We start from the raw sequence: 15,012 nt of genomic DNA, 5'->3' as shown, positions 1-15,012 counted from the left end.
AGCCTGTTTAAGTTGTTACAAAACATTTGACGTGCGCAGCAAGATTATATATATATTCGATCATGTAGTAGTAAATGCCACATGGATCCCACCAAATCCCTACAGTCACTAAAAATCTATACACTAGTAAGATCACGCGATTGCAGCACTGCGGACTTTCCAATTATTTTCTTTACGGCCATTCCGTGTCAGTGCTAAAGTTTCTAACAATAACTGTGTTTAGCATAAACGGACTAATCATAGAACAGACATAACGCCTACTCATCCCTAGATTATCGTTGGGGTCACTTCAGAATAAGGAATTGTGTTCCACTTCTTCCCAAAATCCCCAGAGCGAAGCATGCTATAGCCTTGCGCATACACGACCTGGCTGCAGCATCTTAGTCAACACATAGACGCCGACCAGTTCCAGCCTCCCCAAAAGTAAAAGAAGACAAAGAAGAATAGACAGGAGCTAAATGCAGATCATGCATCAAACGCACCTCTTTCTTCATCGCATCCCGGCGCACCTCTTCCAGAAATCGCTTCACTTTCTCACTAGTCCAGCCAAGCACCTGGGTAACTGTCGCCGCACTGCACGCTTCAAGCCCTTCCAGGTCCTGCAGCATGTTAACAGTTCTATTAGAAGGCGTAATGAAAATATCAGGCTTACGTGTTTAATGAGGATGCGAACGTGGCGGGTGGTTGGGACTTTTGTGTACCATTATGGTCCGACCGTATTTTAGCGGACACGCTAGTCAATGCTATCACCCTAGAATCTTTCATAATTGTGGCCATTACATTACCTTTTGCTTAGAAAGTTATATGAAAGGATCAGCAGGAATAGGTAAGGTTGTCATCAATATTAATTAACTAGCTCGGATCTTCCGTCGATTTAATTATGGTCATTAATGGTGGATGCATTGTAGATCCATGGTTGATGATAGCAGCACGCCTTTCCCGTTAGGGCTGATAAGAAGCGTTAGGAGGAATGTGCTCCTGAATGGAGCTAAATCAGGCGTTAATCCGTCAATGCTCATGCTATGTGGGGATTGTTTTCCCCTCAAGCTTATTCTTGGTCTGACTCACTTGGTACTTCAGCTTGCCAAGCGAACCTCATCTCCGCTCACCCGCGACCAACTCCAAGGTTCTTGGCATTGTCTCCAACGATTCCACTCCGCCAGAAGGTCTTGAATTCTTTAGGATTTTTTTTTCTTTTCTATCCCCTTCTTTTTAATCACAAGTTATCGACGGGCTCGAAGATCCGAACGCATATTTTTACTACCCAGCGTGTATTGTAGTTTGTGAGCAATAGTGAAAAGTGACAAGTGGAAAGATTCGAATCAGAAATATGATCAGTGGTCATAGCGCATTGTGATTTGGCCTGCGAAAACACAGATTGGGGAGGAAGAAAAAGACTGTGTTGAGCTGGTCATTCGGAATATACAAGCCATGCTATTTCAGGCTGGCTTCACTTACAGCATCCTCAATCACTAAGGAAAGTCTGCTGAAATATGTTGCTGGAAAACGTTCAGTGTTAGCCTTCAGCGGACATACCTAAATCGAGCTAAAATCCTGTGTACTGCATAAGGTACCTCGACCATATTCACAGTCCTGGAATTTACCATACAAATGACGAGTGATGTATATTAATTGAGGCTATGTCTATACATGCAATGACTATGAAATCTGGAACACACATCATTTCTCAAGACCTCTTTCGCAAATTAAGTCCTTTCATCAACCATGGGTCCATTAGAAGTTCTACAGCGGTCGGTCGATCTTCTGGATTCCACTGCAAGGCCAATCGCAACCATCTCAGAAACCCCCCGACATCCTCACCTTGGATATCGGCGGCTAGCTTCTCGAATGACCGGTCAGGTATAGGCACTAGATCTTTCCACTCCCCTGATTCATCCCAGAAGACCCAGCTCATGTTCGCATTTTTCACGAATTCGGGTGACGGGGGCCCGAGCAGTGCGACAAGTTCTGCGATATGAGCTCCGTCGTCCCAGGTGTCGTCTACAATCTTGCCTTGGATGATCGTTTTGGGGCTGACAATGTCCCAGGCCTTCCAAAATGGGTAAGTATCATGCGAGAGCCAAATAAAGAATGGGGTGGTTACTCACCACCATTCCAACACTCCAAATATCCACCTTATAATCCCAATTGGATTTGAGGATCACTTCAGGGGCGCGATAGTAGTCCGGCATGATATCATCACACTGTTCCTCTACCGCAAAGCGGGCCGCGCCTAAGTCGCCAAGAAGAGGAAGACCATCTCCGGCAGGGAAAGGTGAGCTCGTATAGATCGTTCGATCTTGTAAAACCTTCCTCGGAGCTGGCCTGGAGGAGATTTGCTCTTCGAAATCAGACAGCACCTCAGGTGAAGGGGCAGGGAGGAGAAGATTCTCGAGTCGTAGATCTTTATTGGGATTAAATTTGCGGAATAGTCTAGACAGAACAGGCAGCTCTTACCTGTATGTATGATGTGCGCCACGGAGTGTAGAAAATCTAGGGCAACGAGAAGTTGGCAAATGACCGGTTTCATTCCTTCGAGCGTCATTCGGTGACCATGTTTGAGCTGCAGGAGATCGGATGTATTCATCCCAAGTGCTTGGTGGACCAGACAAAGATGGCGGCCTTGAGTGTTATTTATGTAAAAGTAGTCAAGTAACTTGCGGATATACTTCTTGCCAGGATGGTCTGTGTCGATGGATTCAATGTGTTTATAGACGTTGAGTTCATGGTCTCTCCCTTGGCCGGAGACATATACCTTTAGGATGACATGGGTAGATTCACTGGTTGCTCAGCACTGATGACTTGTAGAGATAATGGGGATAACATACATCAAGTCACGAGCAAACCAAACCGTAGAAGTCACCCCGAATCCTACTTTAGCGATGGCTTGGTATCGGTCGTTAAATATTTCTCCTCGTTGGACAGGATAGTATTTTTGGGGAGCATATGTTGGCAGTCTTTCTTCCTCAAGCTTGATTTCCGGATCTAGGAGCTGGAATCCCGACGTCGGGAATGTCCGCGGGGAGCATTTCCATTTTGATGATGACATACAAGTGCTAGAGCGTGATCGGGTGTGGGAATAGGGGACGAAGGGGGTTATTCTGGTGAAAGCAAGAATTGAGAGGCGCGATCGAGTCAACATATGGGAAGAGTATCCTGAGCAAATGCTCCAAGGATTTGGCATGGTTACAGATCAAAGCAATGGCCACTAGCAGCTGTGCTCTACTGATAGAATCGGAATAACATATCGAGTCTTGGGCGAGTCCGCCGTGAGCCAACATGATATGGTGTTTGGCGGCTACTTCGCCACGTGATTGCGCCGCCATCACCTGACTGCTCGCTGGAGATTCCAGCCGAAAAGAAATGTCCAAATTCCTAAGAAATATTTCATATGAATATCCTCGGGCTTTATCCGACGAACTTCTGGGGAGTACTGTGCGCTTATGGTGTGTAGTCATATGACGGGTAGTGAATGACTACTTTGTAGGGCAATATTACATGGCGGGACCCGGTCGTCATCCCACACCTTAACACATTGTTATCCGCGTTGTTACTACCTGCATACCCTTGATATAACCTGCTTGTAGCTCGCAGACGAACAAAATAAGCTTGAGACATATCAAAGAGAACTGAGTGGTCCACGACAACAATATTCCGACGACCTAGACAAACCGAGACAAACCGAGGCCGATAGATTCATGACGAGACTAAGCAAAATACTTCATCCCATCCATGTAATTGCATGGACAAGCGTAGTATTGCGGTATCTAGGCTCACTTAGTATCGTTGGGGTAGTGTTTCACTCTAGCAGTAAGGTTGTGGGCTTGTCGTGCTAACCATCCTGTTCTGACTTCAGGCGGGATATTATGATTGGGCGGAAGCATTAGGCTTATGGGTGTCTCGGATGACCGGGTACCTCGAAGTTAACTGCAACATGATTGATCATTATGTGGATGAACAAGTAGCGGAATGGTACAGTGTCAACTTCGGTCGGAGTCATGAAGCCAAGCATGGTCCCTTTGTCGTTGTCTATCAAAGCGCCTTGGATTCGGAAGGGAAATGCCAGTAGAAATAAAAGGGAACCCACTGTAGCCACTGTACGACGAGCAACATGTCCAATGTTTTACCCCTTAATGGTTCATCCTGTTTTGTAAAAGCATTGGGGTTGGGGTGTGGCTATTTTGATGCGACAAAGATCAATCTAAATGTGAATAAGGAAGAAACCGAAACAAGGGTACTGTATATACAGTTGAGTGATCATTTGGAAATTATCACCCATATACGCAGCAGCTCTGTTCTTTAGATTTTATTCGTCTTGTGTACTATCCTTGTCCCTTTGATTTTAATCCAGTTTATGAACGTCGATGCAAACTATGTTAATTTTGGTAAGTATCATGACCTCATACTAATGTTCCGATTATTTTAGAATGGGTTCCTGAACGAACTAATAGATGATAGTATGCACTCCTAAGCTAGAATCTAGCATCACACATCTGGCCAAAAATACAGTATGTTGATTGAAGGATCGTCTAACTAAAGCCCCACCGACTGCCCGATTTTCACAGCGCGCTATAATGCCTACGTATTGTCATGTTATCATTTTTAGGCAACTACAACCGTCAATAATAGTTCTGAACACTTCAAAGTTATGTGGCGAACCTGAACTAACTCAAGCCATAAAGTCCTTCTCCACGCGCTCCGGCCAGATCTGCATGCACGGCCACCTCGAGGTGGGAGTGCAGGACAGGGTTGGGGGCCAGATATAGCCACTGGTAAACTGCTGGATGGTAAAGAGAATGCGTCCAAAGAAGGGGCCGCTACGACGCGGCATTCCATCAGGCAGACCCTCGATGATGTGCTTTAGAGCGCCATAGCTGTACCACGCGTTGACGCTGTACGAGGTATCTTGCCACAACGCAGTCGTGTTATAGACAGCGGTAATGTAGGGAATTGAATCGGTCGATTCTTTGGAATTGGATAGCGACTCATTGATCGGAGAGCCCTGGGCGGCAAAGATCGTCGCGGCACCGGCGGTGGGAAGAATCATGACGGGCGACCCAGCAGCGCCGGCTTGGTATCCGATCGCCGCGGCACGCCAGTAAGCATAGGGAGTAGCTGCACCGTCTGCTTCGGGGACGTCATTGCCGAATCTGTGGGTATTAGTCGATGTCCAACAGCATAAGGCATGGGTACGTACGGGAAGGAGGCAACGTGAAGGTTGGCAGGCTGGGCAGAACCGATAAAGTGGGATTCGGGATATACGTGCTGCAAAGCGATTGTCAGTCTCTTTATTAAACTATCCATTGTGGGTGGGCCAACATACCTCCCAGCATTGGAGCATGGAGACGGTGCCGAAGGGGAGCTTTTGCGCGCGGATCGTGTCGAGGAGGCCATCGGAATAGAGGGAGCGCTCTGTGCCAGAGGGACGGAACTTCTCATGTTTCCAAATGGTTCCGGCTGAACCGTTCGCCAAGGGGCCAACTAGGCTCTGAGTCATGAAAAGCGAGTCATTGGCCCTCTGGGCCCAGCCGACAACGCCGTACATTTTGGTGTCGGCAAAGGCCTGCATGAGCGTGTTCCATTCCGGGCCGTCGGGCTCCATGGTCTGCGACACATATTGCTCAAAGTCCTTGGGGCCGTTGGGAGTGCGGAAGGCAGGGTAGCTAGAGTGCGCCAGGGGTCAGCTGTGAGCCCTATGCATCTCTGCATGCTTGCAGGATGAGACATACCCAGGGAAGTAGAGCTCCGGGAAGGCAATGAACTTGGTGCCCTCGGCCGCGGCCTGGTGGATCATCTCAACCGACTGAGCGACGGTTGCGTTAAGGTCGTAGTTCCACCAAGTCGATTCGTCGGAGAGGGCATGGTAAACAAATCCAACCGGGGGTTTCCGGACGGCAGCAACCTTGAAGTTCTCGGGATCCCACTCAAATCCAGTCGCATAGTCACGCTTCATACGAGAGTTCGAGGCAATTGGCGCGACAGCCGCGGCCTGAGCCGTGACTGCAACGGTAGCCAGGAGAGTAGCAACGGATACCAGGAGCATGATTGTCAGACGGAAAGGTGTGTATAGCAGACAAGAACGGGTGTAGCAGGGCGCTTTTTATACCGTTTCCAAACCATAATGTATACCTCCCGCATAAATACAAAACCGCAACATGGAGGTATACTCCAGTATAAGTGATAAGGCACTGGAAGATAATTCGTCGCATAGTTACTTCTTTTGCCGATCTCGTTAAACTTTCCGCTAGAATTTCCGTTCACGCTTCAGTGGTGGAGGCCACATGGCATCCGATACCGGCTAGGTAGCGGGATAGATAGATAAAAGGGATATAGTACATCATATTCATGCTCTCTGTGCCGTAGTGGAGCGTTGAAGAGGACCTGACGACGGCCCAGTGCCCACACACTATTGTGTGGCCGCCTGAACTTGGAGAGAGAGTGGGTTGGAGATTGGAGATCTCCAATTCCGTTCTCCATGTATCCAACTTTATCTCTTCACCTATCTACCAATCAGAGTATTTATAGGCTGGCCTTTCAACAACGTGAAGAGTTCTTCGTCAATCATAGCTCATGCTGGTTATCTCTCACCCCTTAGTTTCCTGGGACCTGAAACGGGATAAACCCCCTTCTCTGCGGTATCAATGATACTACGAATCATGGTACCATTAGGCTCTCGGGCTTGTGGATATCGAATCCTCAATGGATCATTGAACACAGATTTAATTATTTATACTTCATAAACATCGTAATTTCACGTAGTTCAATAAACTTCCCACCCATTAACTGTCCAGGCCAAGGTGAGAAGGTTCTCAGCCAGAGATTGCAATGAGTAGAATTGAGTAAAATCATAAGCCGACGGAATAACTAACGGGGGAGGTATAAGCCCACCTTGTGCAATATCCTGCCACAGCGGCAATTGGTATCAAATAGTATCTTGCAGAAAAAGAATGCTTTAACGATGTGAGTAATCAAGCAGACAACAGAGTCCGTATCTTTGCGATCATTCCTTATCAATCCCCCGTAAGATCTAATCTACATATGTTGGTCCTAAAAGACGTCACATTGATTGGGGAGAAACAAAGGTATGTTGGGGTCTCCAAGTCTTAAGCAATAAGCAGCATGTTGTCCAGCCTATCATTTTCACGGAAGTACGGGACATCTATCCATCGGACGATGTCGAGCACATATGACTACGGGGTGTGAAAAACGGGACTTCCTGTCTGTTTAGCCATACTTAAGCTACACGCTCTTGTATGAATCTGTGATGTAGTATTATATTATTTGTAGCCTGAGAGTCCATCTGTTATTCTCGAGAGTGGGCTCTTTGTCGCGTTACTACCAATAAAATAGTTCCCTACCGTGCCAGCCACCCGCCCAATTTCTATACAAGGAGATATCATTTCTAAATCACTATATACTAACCAGTGTGATAGTATTATCCTAGATGCTCATACCTGGATGTAGAAAATTATGAGATACTTAACAGCATTCTTATAGAATCTTTTATTACAATAGGATTATAGTCTGTTATTGAGGTAACTTGTACATTATTCTCAATATGTTCAATTTGCTTCAAGATACCAAAAAGCTACTTATTGGTTCAATTATTATCTTTGTAATATCTATACTTTGAGTTAGCTGTTACGAAGCTCTAGTAGTCAACAGGAGCTAAGTTAGTCACCCCATTCGTTGAAAAGATTCAGTGTCAATTATATATAAATAAGGCCGGTTTGTGTAGTTTGTTGAGGTGGCTTATCTTAGTAGTCTCCATTAATAAATCTCGCTTCCTGTATTCTGCCTACGTCATCATGGCCAGCAAAGTAGACAGTAGTCACTCGAGTCGGCCCTTGGCTTAGAATATATGTTTTTTCTGAACCATGAAGCAACTTAATGTGAGACCCGGGTCATCCCATGCCATATCACGTGACCCACCAATCTCCAAGCATTGCTTATGGCAACTTGCTGAGAGATAAATCAAGAAACAGAACTAAGTAGGAGGTAAGACGGGACAGGCCGAGAGCCCTACGGGAAGAACCGGATTACTAGAAAGAAAGTTAGCGAGGGAAGTAACAGAAATAGGAGGAATCTGCCGAACAGGTATTGAGTCCCAAAGATATATAAAGTGGCTCGATCCCAGGGGAGTAGATAGTTTTCCTTTCTTTCTCTAGACCTGTTATTCTTCGTGAAAGACACGGACTTCTAGTTATTTGGCCTGTTTAGGCAGCATATTCTTCAGGCTGTCACACTCAATGTATCCTTGGACCGCTGCGAGTATGACAGAATGGGTGGTGTCCAATAATGAGGGCAACGTCTTCTGATTTATTTATGCTCTCAAAAGCTTGATGATACCATACAGAATACATAAAGAGCGAGCGGCTGTTGTAACAGAGCCATTATTACCACGCCTTGCCGTCCTCTAATAGTCCTTGTAAGGAGGACGAGGACAAAAAATGTTTCTGGATTCGCGAAAAAGGATTGACCAATGCAGGGATCGAACCTGCGACCTTCTGTGTTCACATTTATGTAACAATTACATTGCTTATGTAAGACAGACGCCATAACCACTAGGCCAATTGGTCCAATTCTTATTGCATTGTAGGAGTTGTTATCTTACACAAGCGTTGGTCATCAATGTGGAGAATCCGGTATGGACGAGTGCAATCCAAAAAGCGCTGATTCGGTGCTAGGAGAAGCCGCCCGAACAAAGCAAGAATTGGATGGTCAATCCAGAGCCAGGATTTCTTAAGCAACAAAATAGCCTCCTGAAAGCTACATACTAAGATTTCGACTTGGTAGTTGGCGTCAGAAAGTGCGGTATTCCTGTATGTCCTTTAAGACGCACACCTGGCTCGAGATATTACATCTACCACTCAGATACTATAAATCATCTCGTTCTAGAATCCAACCTTAAGAATATTGTACTCCCAAAATGGACACAGAAGTTTGTATCCGATGCCGCGGGCGAGCTGTGAAAGCTTTGAAGTAGCAAAATGAGAGTAAGCCCCGACACATGTGGGTAATTGACACAGAGGTTTATCCTCTGAAAGGAGGCATGTGTCCTATCCCCTGTCAGATTGCCATTTTACAACTCAACGGAAAGTAATTATTGTCCAGTAATGCCGATTATCATCCATTGCTTCAGACGTTTAGCGACCATGTCACACAATGGGGAACAATGGAGAGGTGTATGCCGATATTGTTCTGGCGGTATGATGAAGACAACCGCTGCAACTGTGGTAAAGGTTATTCTCAGAGACAAGAGAGTATCTGGCTATAGTCAAAGGTACCTTTATCGGTCGCTACATCATGTAGGTGGCCAAGGAGTCATGTGAACAGTCGGTGCTGTTGGGGACATCGTAGTTCTTGTGGAGAGTTTACCCGGATGGAAGGCTGGATAGAATTGGGGTCTCCAACATTACAGATAAGCGCTTTCTAACCGCTGGGCGCGCTACTGGCCGGATAGGCTCTTCCAGAAGGGTAGAAACCAATTTATCCAATTGCAATGATAAGCTAGTCACCTTCCCTACATCGACAGACAACATTGATGTTGTAGTAGAGCCAATAATGTGAACGATAATCCCACAAAACACACGCCACGCGCAATCATCGGATGATTTCATATGCAGCTATGAATACTCCAGCCAAGGCAGGATATAAAGACTTCCCTGGCATCCTTGTCCCTACGGCACATGCGGGCCGCATGCACCGCATGTCCAACCCTGATGTCATAGAGCCAGATGAGGTATAGTAAACAGCTACATAAAGACAAGAAATGTCATGAGCAAGGCCTAGAGTCGAGAGAGCATCAATTGTTCTGTGAGCCCATCAGTGTTCAGACGCATTGTATTCAACAGTCCAATTATATTTACCCCGTCCAAGCGGAATAACCACCATGTCCATTCCTCAACCCATCCCCGCTAGATGCAGAGCAGTTGTTCTCGACGGCCCTGGAGCTTCCTGGGCACTGCGAGAAGTTGACGTGCCGAAGCCGAAACCAAACGAGCTTCTAATTCGCTCCCTGGCGTGCGGCGTGTGCCACAGTGTATGTGTCCTTCCCTTGAAAACTATCTTGAACGAACAGTGAGGAATCCTAGGGGCTGCACTACTAACTTCCTACTTCCAACCGCGCAGGACGTCGCAACCCAAAATGGAGAATTCGACTTCATGTAAGTCCGCAGCCCGTTTCGCCCTATGCTTTGAGCTTGGCCAACCCATTGCTATCCCAGCACGAAGTACCCCCTCGTAGCTGGCCATGAAGTCGTTGGTGAAGTCGTCGCCCTTGGTCCAGATGTCAAGGACTGGGCGCTCGGCGACCGCGCTGGTGGCGCCTGGCACGGGGGGAACGATGGCACATGCAAGGCCTGCGCGCGGGGTATGCCGCAGGTGTGCACGAATTTCGAAGTCAATGGAGTGACGAGGAATGGCGGATGTGCGTGACTTCAACCGACTCAAAATGTAGCACGTGTTGCTAACGTGTGTCAAGTCTCGGAATACTGCACCTTGGTCGCCTCAGCCGCAATCCGCATCTCCCCAAGCTGGGACCCCGTGTCAACAGCGCCGCTTCTGTGCGCTGGTATCACGGCATTCAATGCGATTCGCAAAAGCAACGTGCCGCAAGGGGACACAGTTGCCATCTGCGGCATCGGCGGGCTGGGACACCTTGCCATTCAGTATGCGCGGAAGATGGGGTACCGAACTGTGGCGGTATCCGAGAGTGAAGAGAAGAGGGACGATGCGATGAATCTGGGGGCGCATTTATTCGTGAATTCGAAGAGGGAGGATGCGGTGGAGGTGCTGCAGAGGGAGGGAGGGGCGAGCTTGGTGGTTGTTCTTTGTCCCAGCCCTGAGTTGTGAGTTCTTTATTTTTTTGTTTTTTTCCTTCATTTTTCCTGTTCCGAATGGCTAACTTATTTATGTCGGCAGGGTAAAGAATATGACCAGAGCGTTGGCGCCTGGTGGATCTATCCTCCTCATTGCTCGTACGCTACATCCCTGTACCCCACGGCCTTCTCTTAGTTCCCACTAACCGAGGGTTCGTCTAGCTGTCAACGGCGTGACAATTGACTTCACCCCACTTATTGTCTATGGAAAGCAAGTCCGTACCTGGTCATCTGGCTTTGCTGCTGAGACAAGTGAAGCGATTGACTTCGCGCATATCCAGGACGTCAAGTGCCTAACGAAGCAGTACGCACTGGGAGATATTGAAAGGGCGTTCGAGGACATGAATGAGAGGACGATAAGGTATCGGCCTGTTATCAACTTTGCTCTTTGAGTCATGTATCTACTTGAGGGAGTCGGTATTTATTCGAGACTTGACAGATTATAGCAATGAGTTGTGGACTTCTTGAGTTTTGCATTTTGGATTTCGTGAATAGTGGAAGTGGTTCATATATACTTCTACCCTTGGTTTAGTGAATTAACACCAAGATGATGTTCCCTCTGGCCCGGTTTGTTCATTCGTAAAGAGATCGAAAAGAGTGCTCATCAAGTCACGCACCCTCGACGGTTGGGGGCCCCGACTTTAATCGGGCTGGTCTCCAAATACTCTCCAAAATCTAACCCCAAGACTTGGACCGGCTCTGATAGCTGCTCCTAATTTCTCTCACGAACCCCACCACAATTAAGTACACGACATGCTGACCCTTTATAGCACGCATGACAAGAATAATCCGGAACGGGCAGTTCGGAAATTACCCGGTTGCATTCAGGTGCAGCGCCTTCTCCATGTCTCCGATATCGCGCGAGTAGCGGAGGAGGCACCAACATTATCAACAACAAAGCATTAGCCCCATATTCCAATGGATATGAATCTCGTGGATTGTGGCATGCAGGCACGGGATAGGATACTAATATTCCCAATCAACCTTGTATCAAGCAATACTCGAATGTCCAGAGTCTATTTGACTCCACTTCGACTGAAATTTCGTTCATCATACCCTGTCCTGATGATACCAGCTACGATACTTCAGAACGGAGACAGGACGGCACACGCATTACGAACATAACCTAGTTTCATACTGCGCGTCGGCGTAGCGTCCCTTCACTGCTCCCCATCAGACAGCACAACCTTGCCAAAATGTTTCTGGTCCCAAACATACTTATACGCCTCCCTCAACTCCCCAAATCCAAATACCTTCCCATCAACAACAGGCCTAATATCATACGCCTCAATTGCGCGATTCATCTCCTCGAACTGGACCCAGTTCCCTACTTCAATGCCCCTGACCGTGCAAGCTCGCAATAGCGGCTCGAGGTACGTGGGCCCATCCTCCGCATGTCCCTGCCCCGTCAAAAATCCAATAACATCAATCTCCCCTCCTCTCGCGACACATTCGAACGACTGTTTGATAGTCTGCGCTCCACCAACCTCGATCACTCGCTGACAGCCCAGCTCGCCGCGTGTCAACTTCGTGGCGGTTTCTCCCCAGTTCGGATCCTGTTTATAGCTGAGAACATGTTGCACTCCCATCTCCTTGAGCCTGCGAGCTTTCTCGTCGGAAGAAGTAGTTGCAATAACAACTGCTCCAGCCTTCAACGCAAACAACATAGCAAACAACGAAACCCCTCCCGTCCCTTGGGCAAGAACATACTCTCCCGCCTTTAATGGCTTCAGCCCATGTAGAGCATTCCAAGCCGTCAGCGCAGAGCAAGGCAGGGTTGCCGCCTCACTGTAACTCAGATTGCTGGGCATATGAATCAGACCGCCGTTTTCGTTGAACACCCCGTGGTGCCGAAACGTGCCGGGGCTGTCCTTATTGCTGCCGGGACTGCCGCTCATTTGAGCGTAGGTAGGTGCAGCACCGAAGAGGAAGTTCGGGTAGTACACAACGATTACGCGGTCGGTGGGCTTGAAGCGCGTAACGTGAGAGCCAATTGCTACGACTTCGCCTGAGCCGTCGGATCCCGGGATCAGGCTGCCCGTGCCGTGGTCTGCTGGGGACCAGGGGAAGGTGCCATTGGCGACTGCGTTTACAACGTATGTTAGTATGAGAGTTGTGTCGTGAAATGATGGAGAGGTTGCTTCCTAGAGATGTCGGGATAGTTCAGAGCCCATGCGTGCAGCTTCACTAGAACATCAGTTGGACCAAGCTTGGGAAGCTCGAGCTCATCTTTCCACACTAGAGCCCCAGAGCCGTCGTCGGGAGCAGTGCCAACGAGGGTCCAGCCGCTGGTGGATGTAGGGATTTGGCTTTGAGATACAGGTGACATGGTATTTTGTGTAGACGTCTAATCTTCTGCTTCTAATCAGTGAACAATATGGGATGTTAAAGGTTGTTGATTGCTACACAAGTTCACGTAGGTATCATCCTCCTGCCAAGTCGGGGTCTCCAACCTCCAATTCTAGGCTGCAGTCTCCAACCCTGTGTACTTCTATCAGAAAGTGCTGTCAGAGCAGCTAGTCATAGAGTAAAGACAATTATATTCAGGCAGTTACGTCATAAAGGGAACGATCGTAAGGCTTACCCCAGGATGGACTGGGCAGCGAGCAGTTAATCTTGAAACCATCCATTTTGGTCATGGTGCACTCACTATGATTTCGTGTAGGCGGGTTCTTAGATCCCTTCTTCCAGCTCGGACGTATGTGTATCTTAAATGCAGCTAACATATTTGGATATACAGAGAGCTGTCAAGGTGTGTTGGTGGAAAGTGGGTATAATAAATGAATGTCCAATGTCGCCTTTCATGCTGGTTCCGAGACCATGGCGGGTTCAGCTCGTCGCCAGGACATGCCCCGGTACCTCTTTCTGAATTTCCTTCATCTTCCTATCACGATAGCTGAGCTTGCACTACGTCATGATGTTCTGGTGTTGGCTAAACCTTGCTTGGCATAGGTGTTAATGCCATACCACATACTCTGACAGCTGGGATTGTTCCCTGTTAGGTAGGCGCAACCCGGGGGCTATGTGATTTTGTGTGCATTTGTTTATCGCCTAGGAGATATTGCGAGGAATATAGTAGAAGACAACTTGGTGTTTACCATCAACTTTCCAAGTGTAGTCTGTCATTCCAGCATCATAGTTTGAATGACCACACTTAAGATACGGGAACACATAGGCGGTAACCGCAACGTATGGCAGTACAAACTATGAGGCAAAATAACCGCAATCATGATTCACATATACGACGCAGGTGAGCCATTCCTACAGGAAAGAAAAGAATGAAGAAAGAAACCGAGAGTCCAACCCCCGCCTACGGTCCAAAAAATTTAGCTTCCCGATGTGTCTATCTAAGGTGACGGTCCATCGCCATACCCAGGCCGCTGGACTATATCTCTGATTATATACTATTTCAGTGGAACACAGCCTATTGTCGGTCTGCATTAACATAGTAGGCCATGGAGTTAAGGTATTGCTTGTCCCAAATAAGATGTGATACTGTCATGAGTCCAAGCTAGCAGGATGTGTTTTACTTTTAATCGCTCGTCGTGTGTCCAACAAAAAGTTGCAGTAGGCCTTGATTGTTTCAACCTTTACCCAACGGCCTCACATTAACTCCCGTTTGTAGCTATATGGGTATAAATCGCCTATATAGGAGTCTTTACCGGTAAGTGAGGGCTTGCCTACAGCAACAGTATACTACCACGCCGAGGTTATGCCGCGAGGAAATAGGAAAATTGATTATTCAATGACCTGTTGAGGCACATGCACCGTTTCGTTTATATAATGAGCTCATTCAAATGCATGGGCTAGGATCTAGCTCTTACACAGTGGCAAACCTTGCGTTCTTACAGTGGGAAGGATTGATTCATCTTTTGCGTGTATGTACGATAATTTACCTTGCAATGAGCCTGGACACTGGCTATCCTTATATTTTCTTATCCTCTCACCCAGAGGCTGACTGCTTCCCCAGCCAAACCGACCTCATAAATACTGAACGGTTTGAGCGGAGCGACCTTTCTAGTATTAACTTACATACCAGAATGGTCACCCAGCCCCGTTCTTACTAGAGGCACTTTCCCCCGCGCGCGCCGATCTCAGATTGACGGACTGATTAGCTGATAATACTCAGCCT

The 15,012-nt window shown here is 47.5% G+C and overlaps 4 protein-coding genes and 1 non-coding gene across 5 annotated transcripts; 1 reads left to right on the top strand and 4 right to left on the bottom strand.

The window, feature by feature from the left end:
* Positions 1-1,687: 1,687 nt before the first annotated feature.
* On the bottom strand, positions 1,688-3,049 carry BO79DRAFT_192625 (U4/U6 small nuclear ribonucleoprotein PRP4; the record flags this gene model as incomplete). Its single annotated transcript, XM_025680909.1, has 4 exons — positions 1,688-2,050; positions 2,109-2,404; positions 2,458-2,780; positions 2,829-3,049. 4 exons carry the CDS (start codon positions 3,047-3,049, stop codon positions 1,688-1,690), a joined length of 1,203 nt encoding a protein of 400 aa, XP_025541046.1.
* Positions 3,050-4,669: 1,620 nt separating this feature from the next.
* On the bottom strand, positions 4,670-6,043 carry BO79DRAFT_253625 (carbon-nitrogen hydrolase; the record flags this gene model as incomplete). The annotated part of the gene is made up of 4 exons (XM_025686002.1): positions 4,670-5,150; positions 5,198-5,265; positions 5,324-5,663; positions 5,730-6,043. 4 exons carry the CDS (start codon positions 6,041-6,043, stop codon positions 4,670-4,672), a joined length of 1,203 nt encoding a protein of 400 aa, XP_025541045.1.
* Positions 6,044-8,476: 2,433 nt separating this feature from the next.
* Positions 8,477-8,579, bottom strand: BO79DRAFT_t95. Its single transcript has one exon. It is a non-coding gene; the product is annotated as a tRNA-Val (tRNA).
* Positions 8,580-9,892: 1,313 nt separating this feature from the next.
* On the top strand, positions 9,893-11,272 carry BO79DRAFT_216382 (alcohol dehydrogenase; the record flags this gene model as incomplete). Its single annotated transcript, XM_025683318.1, has 6 exons — positions 9,893-10,042; positions 10,132-10,166; positions 10,227-10,429; positions 10,484-10,850; positions 10,924-10,979; positions 11,043-11,272. The coding sequence occupies 6 exons, from the start codon at positions 9,893-9,895 to the stop codon at positions 11,270-11,272; spliced, it is 1,041 nt and encodes a 346-aa protein (XP_025541044.1).
* A 768-nt stretch (positions 11,273-12,040) lies between these two features.
* Positions 12,041-13,209, bottom strand: BO79DRAFT_227147 (zinc-dependent alcohol dehydrogenase family protein; the record flags this gene model as incomplete). The annotated part of the gene is made up of 2 exons (XM_025683860.1): positions 12,041-12,933; positions 13,086-13,209. The coding sequence occupies 2 exons, from the start codon at positions 13,207-13,209 to the stop codon at positions 12,041-12,043; spliced, it is 1,017 nt and encodes a 338-aa protein (XP_025541043.1).
* Between the last annotated feature and the right edge of the window lie 1,803 nt (positions 13,210-15,012).

This window comes from Aspergillus costaricaensis (genome assembly GCF_003184835.1).
Source record: "Aspergillus costaricaensis CBS 115574 unplaced genomic scaffold BO79scaffold_11, whole genome shotgun sequence".
Taxonomy (NCBI): domain Eukaryota; kingdom Fungi; phylum Ascomycota; class Eurotiomycetes; order Eurotiales; family Aspergillaceae; genus Aspergillus; species Aspergillus costaricensis.
Note: the sequence above shows the minus strand (reverse complement) of the source record. Positions and strands in the feature narration are given on the sequence as shown.